This window comes from Antennarius striatus, chromosome 3 (genome assembly GCF_040054535.1).
Source record: "Antennarius striatus isolate MH-2024 chromosome 3, ASM4005453v1, whole genome shotgun sequence".
NCBI classification, from domain to species: Eukaryota; Metazoa; Chordata; class Actinopteri; order Lophiiformes; family Antennariidae; genus Antennarius; species Antennarius striatus.
The window spans coordinates 6,433,856-6,456,517 of NC_090778.1; the positions used below are offsets into that span (position 1 = coordinate 6,433,856).

At 42.9% G+C, this 22,662-nt stretch overlaps 1 protein-coding gene across 15 annotated transcripts in view; it reads right to left on the minus strand.

Annotated features, from left to right (window-relative positions):
- Window positions 1-817: 817 nt before the first annotated feature.
- The window catches only part of fbrsl1 (fibrosin-like 1), a 346,529-nt gene continuing 324,684 nt past the window's right edge, over window positions 818-22,662 (minus strand). For 9 of the 15 annotated variants that reach the window (XM_068311270.1, XM_068311263.1, XM_068311262.1 and 6 more), the window contains 13 exons: window positions 19,801-20,212; window positions 18,898-19,160; window positions 16,968-17,218; window positions 13,644-13,694; window positions 13,357-13,452; window positions 9,717-9,788; window positions 9,460-9,489; window positions 9,094-9,165; window positions 8,257-8,389; window positions 7,399-7,482; window positions 5,771-5,854; window positions 4,723-4,993; window positions 818-3,278 (listed from right to left, as the gene is read on the minus strand). In XM_068311270.1, the coding sequence (XP_068167371.1) occupies window positions 1,976-3,278; window positions 4,723-4,993; window positions 5,771-5,854; window positions 7,399-7,482; window positions 8,257-8,389; window positions 9,094-9,165; window positions 9,460-9,489; window positions 9,717-9,788; window positions 13,357-13,452; window positions 13,644-13,694; window positions 16,968-17,218; window positions 18,898-19,160; window positions 19,801-20,212 (3,122 nt within the window). In that variant the 3' untranslated portion in view covers window positions 818-1,975. Of the gene's footprint in view, window positions 3,279-4,722; window positions 4,994-5,770; window positions 5,855-7,398; window positions 7,483-8,256; window positions 8,390-9,093; window positions 9,166-9,459; window positions 9,490-9,716; window positions 9,789-13,356; window positions 13,453-13,643; window positions 13,695-16,967; window positions 17,219-17,373; window positions 17,535-18,897; window positions 19,161-19,800; window positions 20,213-22,662 lie in introns of all 15 variants that reach the window. The other 6 variants (XM_068311265.1, XM_068311271.1, XM_068311259.1 and 3 more) reach the window with 5 other exon arrangements.

The window sequence follows — 22,662 nt, forward strand, 5'->3', positions numbered from 1 at the left end:
AAACCCTGCTCGAGTGTGTGAGACACAGGAGCGCCATTGATTTTCAATAACACCCCCTAATGACCTGACCGTGGTTTGATCCACACTGTCATTATGGGCTGATACCATGGGACAAGATTGGTGGGTCTCATGGCACACAGCAGCAAGATGAGTAGTCTAGGCATTATCACGATGAATTGGCCGTCTTTGTACAGGCGGCAAGCTCAGCCGAGGTCTTGTCAATAACAAAATGGAGCGCCTCAGGGCTCCCTCCATGGTCCACTCTAGAGCGCCTTCCGGCCTCATTAGAAAAGCAGATGAGAGGTGTGTGTGAGTAGAGGAGGAGGTATATGAGAAGAAAGAGGCTCGCCTCCAGTATCAGATAGCCTGCCTCCCAGGCATTGCTCCTTTTAATGAGTCCAGACTGCGGGTCAATATGCCACTGTGCTCCTAGTCAATACCGGTTACCTGCAACACAAACACTCAAAACCTGCTTTCATACAAAATCAATGTCCTATTAGTCCCTCCCTGTATTGCTTTGGCCCAATCTCATCGATTTCCATCTGAAGAGCTCTGCAGCCCATGTATGACAGACTATGGTCAAATGATCTGATGGCTTTGGCTACTCTTCCGGCCAACTCTGTTGCCTTTGTGATTTTAAAGTAATAGCTTGATATCAGATGAGAAATACTCTAAATGCTGAAAACTGAGGCACAAGCATTATTGGCAAACCCATCAAACTCACATAAACATTCCACTCAGTAGGTTTGGCTTACAGACAAATCCAGTAGCTGCGGTCGGCACAGAAAGTGAATAAAAGAAGGCAAGACAAGCAACAAATGTTTGACATTAGGTCCAAACTTTATTCCGTACATTTTAAACCATGAATGTTCATTTTAATTTTTTGCACGCCTAAAACTCTACTTGTTTTGTATACAAGAGTCTAAGAAAAACAACTGCACAACACCACAAGGTTGACAGAGAAAGTCCTTTTTTGCCACCCACTAAAATGTGTTCCTCTGTTCTTTCAGGGGCTGGTCCGGTTTGTAACTTGGAAATTCTGTCATTATTTAATTGAAACTATAAACATGTATTAATCCAAGTTCCTCTCTGTTCCACCAGAATCGTCTGCTCCCTCTGTTTTATCACTTCATTAGGGTGCTGTGTGCTGCTTTGCATAGATTGCAGATGATCCTTCTAGGCCCCCTTACAACACCCTCCTGTCATACTTCCTGTCAATTGGCCAGGTTTGTCTGTTGACATGATACTCAACAAGGATGTTTCATTTGATTTTGTTTTTCTAGAAATGGTTAAAAAGACTAATAAATTTACACAGTCACTTTGCAGCGAAAGACTATTAACAAGTTATTTACATGAGTTTTCTTTACAGAGACTGAACAAAGACTTTATAATATATTTTTATCTGCATATGTCAAAGGCAAAACAAATGAACAGTAATGCAACATTGTACATGGTCAACATTGGGATATCCTGGTACCATGAGATTAAATTACTGAAGTTTGAAAACAAAATCCAGTCTTTACTGTGGGCCATAAAGGATATGTCTCACAATCAACGGCTAAATATTGTAGAAGGCGCTGCTAATGCACAAAATACATTAAATTCATAGAAATAATATCTATACATGGAACATGAAAAGGAAATGTACAAACTCAATTCAGGACCTCTCTTTCCGCACAAGGCTGGAAGAAGGTATTGGATTAATATATTAATAATTATTATCAAATATTTAAGTCGGATATAAACATACACTTATTTGTGTTCTCTTAACCGACCTTATTCATTCTCCAGTCCATTAAAAATAAAGTCATGGCATGTGCTCAATCAGCCTTACACACCTTTACTTTGTACAATCATACCCCTTCCCTTCGGGAGTTTTGCTCTTGTCTGGAGAGCAGTGCATTTTGTTCAGAAGATTTCATATTGAGGGACTGGAGAGTGCATCTAGTAAGACTTTGTGCACTTTTCTAAGAAGCTACCGAGCCTCAACCTCTTTGGGGTTGCGAGATGGGGAGTAGTCCCGTGGGTCCTGGGTGGTGGTGAGGGGTGTAGTCCTCCTTGGTGAGGCAGGCCTGGCACTGCCAGCTGGCACGAGGGGTGGGGGCGCACTCAGTGCGGCAGTCGGGGGTGTTCTATTCAGAGGGCCATTGTGTCCTGTAGAGGGGCTGAGTCTAGGGTAAGGCATGCCCCCAAGGTGAGGCATAAAGGGAGGCATGTGGGGTAGATGGCCCTCCATAGGGGACTGGTGCAGCTGATGGAGGCGAGCTCTGTCTAGCTCCTCCCTCAGGTGGAGACGCTCTCGCTCCTCTGCCTGCTGTCTCATCCTCTCGTGCTCCCTGCGCACCTCCAGCAGGTGCTCATGGTGAGAGTAGTCATGAGCCTCCCTCTCGCGATAGGCTCGTTCCTGTTCGTAAACACTGGGGAAGCGATGTCCTTGTTCAGCTCTGAGCTGAAAGTCCATCCGCCGCTGTAGGTCCAGGCTGCGGTAGGCCTCTCGAAGGGGGTCCCAGGGGAAGGCCGGGTGGGGCAGGCGCTCTCGTCCTGCCAGGGGGCTCACTCCCATGAAGGGAGCCATGCGAGCTCTGTCGAGCACATTGAGGCTCCCCATCTGGGGCATGGCGCTCATGGAGAGGGGCAGAGAGTGTGCCATGGGGACCCCATGCAGGCCAGGTGCTGGGATGTCACTACCTCGCGGAGAGGGAAGAGGCGGCTGGTGGGACAGAGGTGGGTGATGATGGTGAGGATTTCCAGGTTGGCTGATGTGAGGAGGAAGAACTTGAGCTGGCGGTTGGTGGGCAGGCTCTGAACTCACCACCATGACCTCTTGCTCCTCTTTCCTCTCCTCTTTAATCTTCATGTCATTTTTAACTTTGTGTAGCAGCTCTGCAGTTTGGGGCTCCTTCCGATCACTGTCCTTCAGTGTGGGTGGGGGCCCACCTGCCATCTTCATGCCCTGCTCATTGATCACTGCCTTGGAGTACGGAGAGGGAGAGCGTTGGTTTGGTTTGAGGGAGTCTTCAGATGATCTCCTCTCCAGCATCTCCTTGCCAGGTGAGCGGCTCTCCTTCACCTTCACATCAGCCAGCGTGGAAGACTCCCTATGGCGCTCTAGAAGCTCCTTCTCGGGTTCACGGACCCGGTCGACACCACCACTGTGATGACGACCCGAATCACTAGAGTTCTGGCTGTTTGAGCGAATCAGGCTGCTGATCTGGTAGCTGACCGGTGCAGAAGCTGGAGAAGAACGATTGGAGTGGCGGTTGCGGTCCACAGAATCTCTGTGAAAAAATTACAGAAAGTGTCAGCTTGTTCTAGTTAAAAAAATCATCATACAGTTTTTCTACACGTTTAACTGAATTAGATTTCACACAATAAAATATCTTAAAATCCTCTTTCGAATAAAAACGGAATAGCTACTCTTTTATTCCCGGTCCCAAGCCCGGATAAATACAGAGGGTTGCGTCAGGAAGGGCATCTGGCGTAAAACTTTTGCCAAATCAAAGATGTGAATCAAACCTATGACTTATATAGAGGGACCCAAGTGGAATAGTGAGGTTAGAGGGAGAAGAGATCAAGAAAGTGGTGGATTTTAAGTACTTAGGCTCAACAGTCCAGAGCAATGGAGAGTGTGGAAAAGAGGTGAAGAAGCGTGTACAGGCAGGATGGAACGGGTGGAGAAAAGTGTCAGGTGTGATGTGTGATAGAAGAGTTTCAGCTAAAATGAAAGGAAAGGTGTACAAAACTGTGGTGAGACCAGCGATGTTGTTTGGTCTAGAGACACTGTCACTGAGGAAAAGACAGGAGGCAGAGCTGGAGGTAGCAGAGATGAAGATGCTGAGGTTCTCTCTGGGAGTGACCAGGAAGGATAGGATCAGGAATGAGTACATCAGAGGGACAGCACATGTTAGAGGTTTTGGAGATAAAGTCAGAGAGGCCAGACTGAGATGGTTTGGACATGTCCAGAGGAGAGATAGTGAACATATTGGTAGACGGATGTTAAGTTTTGAACTGCCAGGCAGGAGGCCTAGAGGAAGACCAAAGAGGAGGTTTATGGATGTAGTGAGGGAAGACATGAAGGTAGTTGGTGTGAGAGAAGAGGATTCAAAGGACAAGGCTAGATGGAGGAAATTGATTTGCTGTGGCGACCCCTGAAGGGAAAAGCCGAAAGGAAAAGAAGAAGAAGTTACTCTTTTATTCATGCCTTTAAATATGGCAACAATCCCTGCATTTTGTTCAAATATCATCCACAGACAACTTTCCAATTACTTTTTTGACAGATTTTTTTTTCTTGACATTTCTCTCAGAAGCTTGTTGCTTATTTTATTTGTATCTTTTGTTTTTTTGATCCATAAATCCAATTAATTTCAATTTCCACAGATGTTACGAAAGAAGAGCAGAAATGACACATTTTTTGTTTTGCCTGTAACAGGGCATCATTCAATCTCAAGAGCTAATTTTGGTAATAAACGATAATTCGATCATCCTGTTTATGAGGACACAGTGGCAGGAAAAAAAATATTTTGCCTGTGTCTTTACAGTTTTTACCATGAATTCATAGTTTTGCGTACTTTTTATTTTATGATTGCAAACACATCTAATTTCTATGTTTTGCTTTTGTTGTACATGCCAACCAAATAAGTTTCCATCTTGTAGGACCAAAGTCCTATTTTGCAAATAATCTTTAGCAACTGCACTGTTTTTTAGTCATATTTACTAACTCACCTGTCTTTATCCTTCTCCTCTTTACCAATGGATGCATCTCTTTTCTCTCGTTCCCTTTCTCGTTCTCGTTCCCTTTCCCGTTCCCTCTCCCTCTCTCTCTCATGGCTATTGGCTGAGCTGCTTCTCTCAGCATCTGCAGTTTTGGGCCACTGTGGCGGGGTGGGAAAAGACGGAGGGGTGCGTCGAAGTCTGTTCCAGGTGTCATGGTGGGGGCTGCCAAACGTAGGTAGTCCTCCTGGCACCTCCTTGGTACCAAACATATTGTTGGACCCTGGATGAAAAGGGGAGACAGACATGGCACCCACTGTAAGTTAATTGGTCACAAAACCTTCTCGAGGACACACAAGATGAGAAAGACTTAAAAACAAAAGGTGCTTTTGTCTTTGTCCCTGGAGTTTCACTCACTGAAGCTGTTTGAAAGAGTTAGAGGTTAATGGCTCCCCCCACCAGAAAAACTACTCCTTTGGTTTTGGACTAAAAGCCCCCTTCCTTTGTTGAGCTGGATGAAGAGGAGCGACTCGCTTGCCCTTCTGGAGTTGCAGGCTGTGAAAAGCCAAGGGAGACCTTAGCATTCCACAGCGTGTCTATTCCAATCACATTCATTTTCACAACAGGGTGACCGATTTGGCAAGGAAAAATAGGGGGGATGAAGAGAAAGAGAGAAAGGCACAGAAAGAACAATGAGGGGGTAATAGTGAAAGCCGTCCATGGTGGTGCAGAGGGGACTTGTCAAATAATTAACTGATGAACTGCCACCAAACAGCAGACCTTAAAGTGCCTGCTGGCAGCAGCACAGCCAGATTGAAAGCCAGGCTGGTTGGATGATGAAGTGGAGGCAGGGAGGAGGTTTGCTGTGTTGTTTTGTACTGCCTAGTTGGGCTTCGATGTGCTTTGGCTGTTTTGACACAAACTAGAGCTAAGCATCTTGATTTTTTTCCTCCCCTCCTAGCTCTCCCTGTGGTCTAACTGCCCTGCTCTGTTCTCCTACTGGCCACAGAGGCCAGATTCAAGGGGGGAGCGGTGGAGGAGGAGAGGGGGCAGCGCTTACCAAGCGAGGGGTTGCCTAATCCTCCGAAGGCACTGCTTGAAAGGTTGCCGAGGCCGCCAAAGGAACTGGAGCGACTGAAAGGATCTGTAAAATGCCAAACAGGGATTAGCAAAAAGGGGGGCTGGCTAGTGGTGCTCACCCCAAAACCAAACTGTTCCACTCGGCTTTTCTCTTACAAGCGAGCTGTTTTATTTATTTTTTTTAGCGCTGCCACCTTAGCTCTCTGCCTGGTTATCCTGCATTAGCCAGGTTGCTGGATGCTGGATTCACTGCCACTAACTGGAATGGAGTGTTTCTGACTCTGCTGGGACTGGTGGAACTACGTCTTGATGGGGAAATTACTTTTGAGTTTCTGCAGCTGAGATGGAAATACACTGGGGTAGGACGGGAACTTGGAGGTTGTAAAATTAGGCCAGACAGACTATTACAATTTAGCTGGAGTATAAGTATGTGATGGGCTCCGCTGACACACATTGGAACCTACAAATTTATAACACAAACATTTACCCTGAGAAGTCAGTGTACAACATTCATCAGCTGTTAATTTGCAGCCCCATTTTAATTTGGCAAAATCCATCAGGAAATGCAAAATTTATCAGCAGATTAGGGTTTAAGGATTTTCAGCTCTGGGGCTTGTTAATATAACAGAAAAGACAACAATTGAGAAATATCCTCTGTCTCACACATAAATTCTCCCGACAGGAAAAAAACGTTGGCTAAATCTTCCTCTTCACTGCACCACGTATTCATAAGCACAAAATAGATTGACTCAAGGGCTTATTCCATGAAATCATCTTGTCACTCTTAAACTAAACAGTGCCTCAAATAGAAAATAAATGAATGCATAAAAAATAATTAAAATGCACAAATAAATCCAAAATTAACTACCTTCTACTACTCCTCAGAATGACAAGATTGACTTTGCAAGAATTCAAAATACAGTGCACCCTCATTCATTGCGGTTAATGCATTCCAGGAACCACACGCGATTAAGGAATCCGCGATCAAGATCACAATCTATTTATCTTATTATTTACGGTAATTTAAATGTTTATGAACCCTCCCCATACTGATATTAAACCACCTTCTAGCTATATTACTTTTTCCACCCTCTTATCGACTGTTTAAAGCCCTTTTGTGTCTCATGAAAGTCCGAGATTGATGGAATAGAGCGCACTTCTGAATACTGTCAGCCAATAGAATGCGCATACGGTATCACGTGACCGCCACCCAAAAATCCGCAATGAGGTGGGGTCGCGAGTGTTAATGCACGAAGGCGCACTGTATATTGTGATTCACGCTCTTGCAACACAATTGCGCGAAATAAAAAAAAGAGGATGAATCAATGGTAGGCTAGCTACGTAACACCACAAAGAATTCTCGATTATCTGATGGCTATACTCCATTACCAAGATCTCCAGTTTATACAACAACAATCTATCAAAAATGACCAGACTCCATATTAACCTTCAACCCTTGACAATAACAATAATCTAGGCTTCAAATTTCATCCTCGTGGTTTCAATGTGTCTACAACATAAGTATAAAAGAGAAACAATCAGTGAAAGAGAGGCTCAGAGAAAGAAGAGAAGTTAAATGTTTTAAAAATTGAACATAGGTTTACTTACACTTACCTGCCAAATGGCTAGGAGGCAGGAAACCACTGGGATGGGGGGCAGGGCCATATGGAGAAGGAGCTGGGTGGCCAGAGCCTATAGGAGTGGAGATGATATAATAGGGATATTATCATCCAATCATGGAGTTACAAATTATGGCAAAAAATGCAGAGAAAAACTGAAAATATTCTCCATTTTTAATGTGGTTTGCCAGGACTAAAATTAAAACAAGTAGGCAATGACATCACAAACCTGATGTACATACCCTGTATATCTGGTATATATATGCAACAACATTCACAGATGGATGAGTCACACCATCAAGCAAATCAGCAATTGATATTTTGCTTCAACTGCAGCTGTTGCATGTTTGTGTGTGAATCTATATTTGGTTGAGTGCCATCACTGACTGAGCAACAAGCCAGTCTCGTTTACAGACACTGCTACCGTCAAACACGATCCATGAATTGTTAATGGTAGAACCAATTACAGGAGGGTCTCTGACACACCACCGCATAATTACCAGTCAAAGGCTGTCCGCCTCTCTGTTGCCCTCCAACGCAGGGCAAATCAGTCAATTACCTAACTGAGAGTCATCCATATTCATGCTCATATCTGATTCCTTTTATTGCCAAAACATTGCTACAAAAGCACTATAATTAAGCGTGAATTATGTAAGAGGAAACATTAAAGAATGGCATTACAGCGATGGAGAAATCATTTGAAAAAGCTGCCACAAATGCTTATTTCCAAGAAGACTAAACAGTCATTAGAATGGTTGGAGAACTTGATCATTTGAGTGCTTTGAATGATTTGTTGTGGAAGGTGCACTTCATCACCATACCCTGTGTCCTAGGAAACCCTACTGACCTGTGGAAGAGAAGAGGGGTCGTGCCAGGTCATGAGGGTAGGGGAACCCTGGGAAGACTCCTGGAGCTGGGGGTCGACTGAACAGGTCCAGCTTCCCATTCATGTCTAATTTGTGAGGATCCAGCTGCATTTGCTGGAGTCGGGTAAGGCACAGAAAAGGGGAGGGAGACGAACACAGACAATTAGGTCGGTCGGAACAGCACCAAACACTTAATGCAGCTGAGTGACAGGTTCTTATCCTCGGCAACACTGGGTGAGAGATCATAGCAAGACAGATACATCAACAAAAGCTCCATTGTGGCCATTTGTGTTGCAATAAATATATGTAAGCTGATTGGGAACACTAAATCCTTGGTAACGGGGTTCAGCGCCAAAGACGGACTGACACCAATGGTCTGTAACATTAGTAGAAAATCTCCATGGCGAGGCCACACCATCTTCTGTTAGTGTGAGGAGCCTTATTTAGACAGACATTTTCCATCTTGGTTATTTGAAAACCTATTAGTTCATCTACTAATTCAGTCACTGAGCATACCAAATAGAATTAGTTATTGATCTGCCTCTTTGACATTTGGTGGAAAGAGTGTAAGCTGAGGGGGGATTCTACAATAGAATATGTTAGAGCAAGAGGATGTATAATTTTGTCTAATTTGCTATCATTATTAGCTTTTACATCCTTCTCTTTCTGTTTGCAATCTGTCTTTTCCCCACCCACAAGAATTCTGTACCTAGTACCACATGACAAGATCACCCCTACCAAGTCCATTACCAGTATACTTTATCTGGTATTACACGAAAACAAGATATCTGCATGACATCATTATCCATCTCACGCACCTTCATTTTCTGCTGGTGGTGGTAGATCTGCCATGCGATCTGGACATGCACTGCGCACCACTTGCCAGGTTTCTAAAAATTTAGAGAGAAACTGAGGTTAGCCTGCTGGCTTTCATACTGGGAGCTAAAAATGGATTCTGGCATTGAGATTTTCTGGCCAAACTACAAAGCGGTAACTTGTTAAATTTATCAACCAGGCAAAGGATTCAGCAAATCCAACCCTGACTTTAGACCAACAGACCTCAAGGCTAATGCTACCCTGCTTTTGCTTGATTAGGAACAGTTGAAGAATTTAAACTTTTAGACTTTGTGGCCTGGCCAGAGAGATGAAATACTCAAGAAAAGATGGACTAGGCAACCACTTACCCGAACAGATGTCCTGAACGGATCTGTTATCTGTGGGGACAAACAGATGATCATTATCACCTGTGACCAAGATTAAAAGCAACTATATGTGGTGGTGAAAAGCCTGGAAATCATCAGTTAGGGCAGCACAAATCCTTCTGTGGATTTACATTCTTACTTTTACACATCTGGGTGAAAGATATTTTGCATGCATTGCTTTCACCAGAGGTAAGGGAGGAGGAACACACTGATCTGAATGCAACTTGCTTAATACCTACCCGTGGATCCTTCTGTAGGAGTGTGTGAGGTACAGCTCCAGGACGTGCTGCAACATCAATGGGATTAGATGCCTAACAGAGAGAGACAAAGCAGGGAAAGATGCACATGGTAAACAAATTGATCAACATTTGCAGATTAATAAAAGGACCAGAGCATACACACAACCTTGGTGTTTTAACCTCAAATGCCTCAGAATAAGAAGTAAAACAGTGTTTAACTGTATGAGAGAATACATTAGTTTTCCATTTCTTTAACACCCTTGCATACAGTATTACACTCTACTTCACTCACTGTTTTAATACCACTATAAAAGATCCCTTTACTAATTATGCCTGCAACACTCTAACCCTTTATCCTCTTTCAGTAGCACTATAGCTCAGTAATCTTCAGCAACTGCTGCTATATGGCTGATGTCAGTAGATAAAACTGCACCGAGGCGCTCAGCCATGCCACAGCACCACATCTCTGATCTCTTCGACCTCCTCTTTAAGTCTTTGGAGCACAAGTGCCTGGATGAGCCTTATTAATCCATTCTTGCCGTACATCAGGCATAGAAAGATCCAGCAGCGTGACCCAGGTCACCAGCTCCACAAACAAACACACATACCAAGCCCTCCCCCACCACCTTCTCTCCACGAATACTTAGCATGGGCTTTGGAAACATAAAACCATTCCTTGAACCATCTGGAAAGGTCTTTGTCAAAAGGGCCCCTCCATGACGGAGCCCCCCGGGAATAGGGCCCGCAGATTTAGGCCAGCTTTGATTGGTGGCTTACACCGGGTCACAGCCGCTGGGCATCTGCCAGACACTCACACCCTCCCACCCTCTCCTACCCCCCCCCCCCCTTCCTGCAACTTCTCCTCTGCTCTCCTCAGCAGACAGATTGCTTTCTTATCTTAGCAGTGGTTTGTTGTGACTTGGGTCAGCATGCGCCTCTGACCTGGGTTCAAGTACAGTCAAGTCTGACACATCAGAGATGGATTTAAATTGGATGGGATGATGCTTATCACGTTAATGGTTCACAGAAGCCTGTAGTGTACGTCTGAGGAAATTCACTCTGTGATATTACGTTGTGAAATAAAATTACATTGAGCCCTGGATTTTGTAATAAAGTATGTTACACATTTGATATGATAATATCCAGGCAGAGTGTGTCCATTAACGCTTTAATTCATTTCATGTTGGGAAATACACCCCTTGTGCTTGAGCACCCCTTTTCAGGGGTGCTCAAACACAACTAATGACACAAATAATTACAGGTTTAAATAGATTTATTTAAACTGGTTTAATACCCAGAGGCTAATGAATTTCATGATCCATGTTCAATAGCTAATTGATGAGCTGAAAGGCAAAGCAGGTGGAGGGTTTAGACTTGTGGGGCAGGCGGTGGAGTCAATGTGGGTAGGGCCAAAGATTCACTCACAGATTCAAACTCCTTAGCAAAACACTGACAAAACACAAACACTGTCTGCAGCACATAAAGGTAGATAATGAAAAACATTCTAATTGTCATCAGAGGATGCCGTCCTATGTGCTGGAAAGATAGAACTGATTTCTATGAGCACCCGCTTGTTTGTTTTTTTGAGAAGAGCTATAACATATCAACACATAATATGATAAAGCTTTACTTTTAGCATCAACAATGTTGAGGATTACACTACAGTGACTGAATACTAGTTAGCATCATCATGGATGATGTCCATGGATGTTAATGCTCACAATAAGGACAATAATGCAGTATATGAGTTCACAAACATATTTGTAATATTTTTGACCTTGGATATTTGCTTTGATGGTGCCAATGCCTCAGGTGTTGTTCACTGAGAGTCTCTCTGTAAACAAGTGTATTATTTCAAATCTATGACTGTTCTGCCTGACCTACTCTTCTTTTTCTTCTATTATTATTATTATTACGATTGTTATACATGACAAACGACTGCCAAAATAACTAATTTGGTCATAACGGTTACATTTTGTTGAAATGTATTAATATTTTATTGTCATCTGCTGAAATTACAATTGAACTGTGTTGTTTTGTAAAAGCCCTCTATGAATATGATTTTATCCCCAATAGTAGGAATAGTGAGTTCTTCATTTTGAGTAGGGTGTTTAAACTATTCTCTTTCATTGACAAAGGGTTCTACTTACATGTACATTATTGCATGAATAATAGCAATAGTCACATCATGTTATGAGTGACTTTTGCAGTGGTGTCCAGATTAGTACACTTACAGTATTTTCCGCACTATAAGGCGCACTGGACTATAAGGCGCACCTTCAACAAGTTGTTTGTTTAATAATTTACTTCACATACAAGGCGCACCGGATTATAAGGCGCACACAATAAAAATGAATAAAATTTGTAAACTGCAGCGGCTGTAGTTGCGCAATCCGTCCACTAGATAGAGCCGCGCTGCTCAGGCAGTCATGATTGCATTCATGACTTCCTGATAACCTTTGAATGGCCCCTATTGTTATGTTAATAAGCCATTCTGAGCCTCATCAAGTAAACCTGATCACTTGATCACTTTGCCATCTTACCAAGAAGTCAACACACATATTAAAAAACCTGACATTAAAAACTGGTTAAATTCATTACGAGTGCAGTCAGTGCGAAAAGAGCGGATTATTTCCTGATCTGAAGTTCGAAGCAGATATTTAAGCTCCGACGTTCGTCTTCATTTATTAATTAAATATTGTTTCGATCGATCGGTAGTCCAGTCGGAGGTGAGGTGCAGCTATTTGCTGCTGTGTGTCCTAAACAATTTTTTTAACAACTTTTTAATGTCAGGCTGCTAATTTACTGGTAAATATGACGCTGTTTTACTCCTAGAACTGACTTTAAAGTTGGTGTCTCACCGCCGTGAATCTCACCGCACGTCGCTGCAGACAGAATACACAAGCCCGAATGCGCCCCTCCGCCGCCCGCCCAGAGCCATCAACTGCATTTGTAAATCAATTGCAGTACAGTAGACACCTTTGTCTAGCAGTGACTCTGCTCTTGGAATTTCAGAAAAAGCTGGAAGTTCAGCTTTGAGGGTCTTTCATTCACCTTTATGCCAGTTTCTCCTTGTTTTTCCACAGACTAATAGAATGGACCATCACTAGATTCCAGATGACCGCACAATGGCATTTTTTAGACCAATTAAGTTTAAAGTGGGTTATTTCCGACACCAAATAGTTAGGGAATACTGAGATCAGTCAGTCAGTCAAACTTTATTAACAGAATTGTTGAAAGTTCCTTATGTTTTGCTACATAATCACCGGTGCTCCTACAGTCTGCTCTACCGTCTGAGAGCAGCTCAGTCAGAGCCGGGACTTCGGTGACGCCCCTTGACTACCGTTGTTAGGGGGCGTAGGCCCGAGTGCCTTGTGAAGGTGCTCCTCTGGTGGCGGAGTACAGCATTACTGGCGGACAGACCGCCGACTTTTTTTCCAGCGATCATGTTTTTAACCAATATTAACATGAATATTAATCCATATATAAGACGCACCGGATTATAAGGCGCACTACGGGTTTATGAGAAACTTTTAGGCTTTTAGGTGCGCCTTATAGTGTGGAAAATACGGTAATTTAGTTTATTAAATTCTTAGCCTGTTTAACAATCATGGGTTGTAGGGACGGATGTGGGGCTGACCTTGGGCTGGAAGGCTCCTTGCGCTGAGCTGAAGGGTCCTGAGTGTGAAAGCAGCGGGGGCATGCCTGGCATGGTGGGGGGATAGGAGGGAAAGAACTGGGGAGAGAGGAGGAGGATGGGAAACACAAAAAGACAAAACAAAATCAAACAGAGATATGTACAGGACTCGAGCGTATACACACACAAAACCAAAACCACAATAAACGTTGTAATGGCAACAGGCAAATATGTCCACAATTTGATTCGCTATATAACAATTTTAAATTAGAATGACAGAGAGAGCTCACGTTTGAATGCCTGATGAATGGATTGTCCAGTTTTGGGGTGTATTTGTCGAACTGAAAAAAAAGAGAGAAAATAGAATTAGGAGAGCAAAGTCCACAAAATGAGCTGCTTTACCAAATTCCTTCAAGCAAAAGCCGTCTTAAACAATAACCTCTCATTATTTTCACATCAGAAAAAAAAACACATGACCAAAATCTGTAACTGGCAATAAGCAGTGTTTTGATTCAGAGTAATAAGCCCTTGAGGAAAGCAGCTGGCTGGCACCGGTCATGGGTTCACTTAAACTGCATGGTCAGATAGGCAGTTAAATTACTAACAATACGACCGTTTAGAAAGCTGCCAAGATGAAGACAGGCTGCATGATTTTCCAATTGAGCATAGAGACATTGGATGTGGAGGCCCAGCTTTGGAATCAGGCCATTTTTTGTTTCTATTCACTGGAAAATGTGAAGAAATGTGAATCTAATTGATTTTGACTGCTATGGCTTCTTTTTTTCTTTTTACAACAGGTCCTGATGCCACAGATGGGAGAGGATTACGTGGAGACGTATAGGTTATTTTGAGGACTTCAAACGACATTTGGTCATAAAAGCCATTTGGACAAATGTATGGAAGGTTTTGTATGTCTATATTTCATGGCTGTAAATAGGTAGGTGACATTTGCAATCATCATAATCTAATTTGAAATATCTCACCATGAGGATGATATAACCCTGATGTGCTGAATTAATGTGAATGTTGATTGAAGAAATCTCTTTAGTGGTAGGTCTTATGACTACCAGGTGACCCAATTGAAAACTGCCTCACAAAACTGTGTCACTGCATGAATAAATGTGTTTGTCCAGAACACATGGAATCTGGCCCATAACTCAAGAGGGAGATGAGGAAGGGGGACGAGGACAGAGAAGGCTGTCCCGTGTATGAATGGAGACTTTGTACGTTTGTTCACAAGCCAGTACTAGCTCTCTATTTTAAAGAGGCTTAATTACAAGTGACAGCAACTTATTCCTATTCTGCAAATACACAAACCATTTTCAGGTAATTTTTGCAAGTGTTTTCACAAAGCTCTGCTGGCAGGCGCAGATGTTTTGGGGTTACATAAAACAGGAAAAGGAGTGGGTATGAATCACTTTTTCTCTGTGTGCATGTGCAGCAACAAGGGCGGCTGGAGGCAGGGCTGGCTGGGCTGCATACGAGGACACCGAGTTTGGGTCAGGGACCCTCTGGCAAAGCCATCCACATCTGCACACAAAATGGCTGCAGAGGTAGCAATTGTGTTGACGGCCTTGTTTGGGGGCGATAATCGGCGCAAATCAAAGACAGCCAGCCCACTGAGAGGAAATGCCGAGCCAGCTTCTGAGCTCATTAAACAGCTTCTCCGCATTTCTGAAGGTGCGGCTGCTTAATGCCTGACACTGGGAGAGGGAATTTGGCATCTTTATGGTCTTGTAAAAAAAGAAGAAAAGAGAAAAAAACAAATACTCTTGCCCTTTTAATTTATGGTGTCTGTCACAATTTTATAGTGAACAGCTTTAGTTCATTACAGTGTAATATTTCATCTTAAAACAATTAAGAAAATTAATTTTCTAAAGATGTGGCAAAAGGACTGGAGCGAAAAACACCCAGTGCTACCATTTGGCAAGCCAGCTGCTACACAGTATTTAACAATAAACAAATATAGAAGCTTCATAAAGACATTGATCACAATTATTAACCAAGTACTGTTCCATAGCTGACATGACATGGCATGTGTTAAGAGCATAGAAAAATACAAGAGAGAGAGCGAAAGCAAGACAGGGCCATACTTGGCATGAACTTTCATGGCAGTACAGTAAAAAACATCATCATTACTCCTGCCTCTCAAAGCAGCATCATGAAAAGGAAAAACAGCATTAATACCACAGACAAGAAGGAGAGGAAAGGCATAGGTTAAATAACAACACAGTTTCAATTAAAAGGAAAAAAACCAGCATAGGACATTAATGACAGTCTCAAACTCCGTGGTAACATGGAGGTATGCACATTATGGGCTACATAATGTAAGCATTAACGAGATGAAGAAAATCGCCTCTTTTATCTTCAAAGACGGGACCGTGTGTTGGATATAATTCCTACCATGTTAGGAATGAGCAAGAGCGCAGATAACAACACAGTCCTTTTTCTTATCTGAGCCTATGCATAAATACCAGAGCATTGATTTGTACTGTACAGGCAGAGGATGATCTTAAGCTTCTAATCGTAGGTCATGACACAATGGAGCCAATCTCTGAGACTAATCACAAAGAGTTACCAATATGTGAAGGGACTGTGAGAGAGTTTATTTGAAATCATGGACAAATAGTCATAACCGTTTATCCATCCCCCCAACCGCCTTTATGTCAGTCAAAGCATGGAAGCAATTACATTATCAGGAGCAGTTATCAGGAAGAATAAACAGTGATGTCATCCCCTGCATCTGTAATAATGTCATACGATTGACTGATGCTTTGAACACACCATTGACAAGAGTAGTTGTTGTTCACTTGGGTTGAACAAACATATACTCTCACACACACACACACACACACACACACACACACACACACACACACACACACACACACACACACACACACACACACACACACACACACACACACACACACACAAACATACGTACACACCTTTGTTGCTCTTTGCGGACAGGCAAATAAAAATATTCAAAGCTATTTAAAACGCATCCTTATACAAATGACTGAACAGGCTGCCTTCAGGCAAATCCACGTTTTGTGAAACTCAGCAAATACCGAACAGCAAAATCTATGTCAAAGTTAGGAGGTGGTGTGACTACTAATTAAATTTGGCAACATTGGCCTTCTTAGCAAAAAGGTCAGGGGCTCATAAACAGCCTCCATGAAAGGTGACGCATATGGTTGATGTATTGACAACTGAGAGGGCTTCGTCAGGTCTCGTGAACCAGGTGAAGCAGTAACCAACCATTTAGAAGTAACTGACATGCTAGTTTGTGTTTGTGTGCGGGTATATGAGGGTGTCAGTCATTGGCCATCACTGGCCAGCATTTGTCCTTATTATGAAGTAGCAGATGTGACACTGCCAAGTTCTCATCAGCTCTCAGACTTCAGCTGCAGGACAGTATGCAGAAATCAAAGAGCAAAATTTTCACTGAATCAGTGTTATATTTTTTAAACGAGGGGTTCCTACAGATATGGGATGTATCTGGTATCATTTGGGTAAAGAAAAAGGGAGGAATTGATTGAAGAGGAGATCGGGAGGGGTGACAGTGGGTGGGTGGGAAGTTACGGGAGCTTATTGTTACTTATCCTCACATTTCTGGCTTGGGTACGCACCATGGGGGGTGCGGTGGGCGGGGTGAGGATGGCGGCCGGGGGCAGACTGGCGGGGAAGGGCGTGAAGGTGTGCTGGTGGGTGTGTTGGTGCTGGTGCATGTGCTGGTGTTGGTGAAACTCTGCCCTCAGGAGCGACACGGGGGCCAAAGGTGAGGCGGACGGCCCCCGGCCCCGCTCTGAACTCTGAACCAGGAAGCGGTTGTTCAGCTCCTGCCTCAGGAGGTCATGCTCTGTAAGAAAGGAGAGCGAGGGAAACCAAAAAAAACAAAACAAAGAAAACAAAAAGGGGTTGGGGAGAGGGAAAAGGGGGACACAAGAAAAAAAGGCACGGGCGCCCAAGTCAGTCTTCACAACAAGGGTAGAAGAGAAGAAAGAGAATATTCACCTGGCATTCTCTGTTTCTCCAGCTCATGCTGTGAGGGTTTTCTACGTGGGGACTCATTGGTGGTGGTAAGAGAGTTGCCTGTGACAATGTGCCAATCAGAATCCCCGAATGAGGCTGGCAATACATGATTGGTTGGTTGAATGAAATCAACAGGCTGGTATCTAAAGACAAGAGAGAACCAAGAGTCATCCCAGCAGAAAACACACACAGGCTTTCCCCTCGACTAGAAAAGTCACTGCACAACTGGCTTATTTATGACATCTTTTAGAGACGCCCATCATCTCTGGAGACATTTGCTTCCTTAAATTACTAGATGTGTATGCCTTTGACATTTAAATTGTTGGACCTACCACCAAATGTGTTATAAACGGTATATTCTTGGCAACAGAAAAGAATACTCGATATTTAAATGTTGCATTACTTTGCTAATAGCATGCATCATAGTGCTGCTAAGTCTGAAAGTCTCTCCAGCTGTGATGGCTGTCCAGTCGTAATTGACATTCTCCAGTAGTACATCCAAGCCTTTGTGCCATGACTTGCTCACCTTTTTAAAACCCAAGTAAGTGATGTATGATGTCCAGCTGTAAAAATGCAACCCGGCATTAAAGCATGTGACTTATGGGAAAAGTAGCATTTTATTGCTTTTTACACTGAAATCAAATACTTACATTCTGCTCTGCACCATGGTGGCCTACTGTTTCAAATCATTGATGATGTTATTTGTGGAGCTGCTGCATGGCTCCGACTTCATTACTGCAAATTTACTGCTAAACATTTACTCTACTTGACACTAGAAAAACTGATTCTTGAAAACATGAATTATTTCCACGAAAGACATGGATGGCCTTTGTTTGCCAAGACTTTTGCTCTAGCTACAAGGTAGCTCAATGTAATAATTGTGTTTGTTCTAAATATTGAACAGCAAGAGTCTAAACACGTTTATCAATAAACTATATATATATATATATATATATATATATATAAAAAATACTGTATATAAATACTAAATGAGAAAAAAATGTATAAAAAATGTAAGTGTAATAAATGAGTACATACCAGTTCAGCAATTTTATATGAACGCCTGATTTGGTTCACACCAAATTATTTTTTGGTTAGTATTCATTGGTTCAATATACATATAATTGTATTTGTTTAGCACTGTGACTAAAATGACTGCAGTAGAGGCTTGTATCAAAGTCTCGTCACAATAGAAACTATTACACAGTGTTTGTGCTTATTGTATACAATTAGATAGATAGATAGATAGATAGATAGATAGATAGATAGATAGATAGATAGATAGATAGATAGATAGATAGATAGATACTTACTATAATATTAAAACATGCAGCTAAATTCACATCACTATTTCTGCATAACACCAACCCTAAACATCTCATACAGCAGTTGTCATTACATGTTGACATAAATCAACACTTTTTTGTAAAACTCTAGTTTGTAAAAAAACCTAATCAAAGAATATCACAAAATATTCTAACTGCCTGGCAGACTATGCAGCTTTACCTGGGTAGGGGGTGCCAGCGGGGTGCCCAGGCACCACTAAACTGTTGGTCGGTAAGGTCGGTGGTGGTGGCAGTGTGGCTGGGGTTGCAAACATGGCCGGATGGCGATGGGCTGGGGTCCGTAGGGAGGAATAGTGCGAGGTAGAGAAATTCGCTATGGGCAAAGGCAAGGCAGGGGCCGTGGATGGGAGCCCACTGAGATGGTGATGGTGAGGGGACGGAGGTAAGTGCTGCTTGGGAAGACCAACTGGACTGCTGCTGTGGCTGAAGATTTGATGAGACACAACAGGATACAAATCTCCATTACACAAATGATCATTCAATGAAGTAAAAGAACACAAACTGGTATTCATTACAACAGTTTGGTCATTATGATTCACTCAGTGAGAGTCCAGCTACCTTGTTCAGCTTGGTTAAACATAATACATTAGTTTACTTTTGGCGTTTGTGTGGTCCCTTGCTTTGTTTGTTGATCAGTATCACCTCAGTGGTAATGCTAATATGATTAACATGCTAAGAAGAGTTTTCCAATTAAACATCCTATATTGAAAGATGCTGTATCTTGAGACCCCTGCAAACATAATACAATAAAAGTGTCAGTATATGATACACCTCCAGCTGTATGTACTCTGGAGAACTGTAGAGTTACCTTAAGTTTCCACTGATAAATTTGTAGAACATTAAAAATTTCAAAGAGCACAACTGCTTATCATGGGTATGGTGTGCATAAAGTTTGGTGAAGTTAGTATGTGCAGTTTATGAGAATTGTTCTTTATAGACTGACGTAGAATGTTTTCTTGTAGGGACATAAACATGTTGGAGGCAGACTCTGAAAGAAACACGTAAAATAGATTTGTTGGCTTACTTTGTGTACCTGTAACCAAATCCACCCACAGGAACCCACCTGATATCGTGGAAGCTGTTGTAGAGCGGGTGATGCACCTGATGGCTGATTACTGGCCGTGAATGGTGCTGCGGGGGAGGAACAACACGGGGCTCCTGGTGCGGGTGAGGAAGGTGAGACAGGGGGTGGGGTGTTGCTCTCAGAAGGGGAGGGGTAGGGATAGGGGGTGGAGGATGCTGCTCCTTCTTGACACTGAGAGGAGGCGGGGTGGGGAGGCGTGACCTAGGAGGCTCAAGGGGAGCTGCCGCTGCAGCGGGGGCAGGGGAGCCCGTAGGCGCCGAAGCCGGGGTGGGACTGGGTACGGGAGGCGTGAAAGGCACCTCACTGTTGCTCTGCTCTTGGCTGCGCTGCAGTCCTGATACTTTGGCTGAGCTACTAGTCTTGGACTCAGGAATTTCATTCGTTGGCACACCTGGAGAGAAAGGAAAAAGTGTAAGAGAAAAATTTGTTAAAACCTAATATGAAACAGCCCATTTGATGTACAAATAATTTTTATTCATCCCAGAAATGAACAAAAACATTTTATACCTAAATAATGTCCAAACAGAGATAGTTGCTTATTGCTGTTTTTTTCAGGACACATGATAAATAAGTTAAACATAGCTCTGTTTCCTCTTTAATGTTGTCTGACTGTCTTCCACGCAAGGTTCCTCTTGTTTCCTTCTCCCTAGGTTCCATTAAGTGTTTAATCAGGTCATTTTCATGCTTGACTATAATCAGATGATCCAATTTCTTCCTGCAATCCAGTCAGTATGAATAAATCACAGCTAATTAAAGTTAAATGTCGGCCCCTATTCAGGGCTTTGCTGAGCACACAATCTGGCATGAAATAATTATGTTTCAATTGTGCTATGAAGGGAGATCACGGACCCTTATCTTGGCCTCTCTGCCACCGCGTCATTCCATCCTCCCTTCCTGATCTTTCAGGGGATTTGGGTAAGCAGAGCACTCTGAACTCAACCACTTTGCTTTTAGCATTCATCAGGGGTCTTTTGAACAGACAAGAATCTTTTATAATCAGGATTCCAGTGAATGACTTTTTATACTTAGGCTGTTGGAATTTAATGACTGTAATTATAGGCTGTTGTAGCAGGAAAATGAAAGTGGCAGAAAACGCGGCATTTCAACACCTTCCACAAAGAATCTTAAAGCACTTATGAATGTTAATGAAAAAGGGAAGACGTTTGGCGATCTACTTTGCTACGAGTTGAAAGAAAAGCAAAATGGGCCACAAAGAAATAGAGTTTGAGTAGATGGTAGTGCTGCAACTACAATGGCTAAAACGCCACCATAGCTTCTCAACTAATTAATGCCACTAATGGTGTAATTCATTCTAAGCCAGACACATCATATGCATAGAAAATCAGAGTTTAAACGTGTTCTTACTTGGATAGCGAGAAAGATAGACAGAAGAAGAGAGAAGAAAGCCTGGTGGAGATGGAGCTCTCTTAGCGGCTCTAATCTAAAGCCTGATGCAGCAGTACTACAATCAGAAGGCTTACCAGTGCCTCAATTAAAAAAGCTCTATGGGCACTCTTGACAGTAACAAAAAAAGAGAAGAGCCGGGAGTGGCTGTCAAGCCAGGGAGAACTCGACATGCAGCCCACTAATGGAATATCCAGTCCCAATTAACAGCTTGCTTAATCTTTCAAGGATCCCAACACCCATAAAAAGACCAATAAAAAGGCAGGGTAGGGCTTTTATTTTTTTATTTGTTGCGCTCCACCTCCCTTCCTCCTTGTGTTTTATGGGAGAACTGGGCCTGGAAGGTGTCACGATTTTCTAATGAATTCCAGGGCCCAGGCGAATACAGACCTCCCAATTTACAGGGGTCTGGGATTCGGATTAAACTGTCAAGTCTCTCGTTTCTGCAAGCAAAAGAGAAAGAGGCAGACTGAAGGCAAAGACAGAAAGACAGGCACAGACAGACAAACTGGCAAAGAAGCAAATATTCACAGTCAAAATGTGGCCGCTGGGTGATGTTGCCGTGGCAACATGCTCTCCCAGACACAATGTGAGACAAGTGACACAGAAGGAAGTCTCTCTACGACCACTGGAAGATACAGAGGGCTTTCTAATAGTAATGCTGGGGAGCCGGGGCCATAGTGAGTGCCGAGTTATCTTAATGATGATTTTAATGGGCTGTAATGGAGGCTCCGGCCAACCCATCCTCATTAAAACCCCTCTGCAAAGCTGCGACACACTCACACACACATGCAGAAAAGGAACACAACAAAAAATAGACACAAAAAAAGTTTCAATTGTGAAAGCATCACACACACAGACACATACAGACACAAACACACACACAATGTAGAGTCATTAACTTTATTATTGTGCAAGGATGCAATGAACAGAAGAAATCAGATCAAATTTATTGGAGAAAGCACAAAGGTATGACATTTTAACTATTTTTAAAAAATGTTTTTTTAATTTTATATACTGGTTTGATCCCCGAAGGGAAATTAAGAAGGCACACTCTAGCTACTGATTCAAACGCATGCATACATATATATTTGTGAGTACAGGCCCCTGTATCACACACACACACACACACACACACACACACACACACACACACACACACACACACACACACACACACACACACACACACACACACACACACCACACACACACACACACACACACACACACACACACACACACACACACACACACACACACACACACACACACACACAGACACACACACACACACACACACAAGGGGGCCTGTAGGCATGCAGGCATGTAGGCTAGTGCATAGGTACAGTGGATATAAAAAGTCTACACACCACTGTTCAAATGCCTGGTTTTCATGATGTAAAAAATTACATCAAGACATATATTTCCACAACT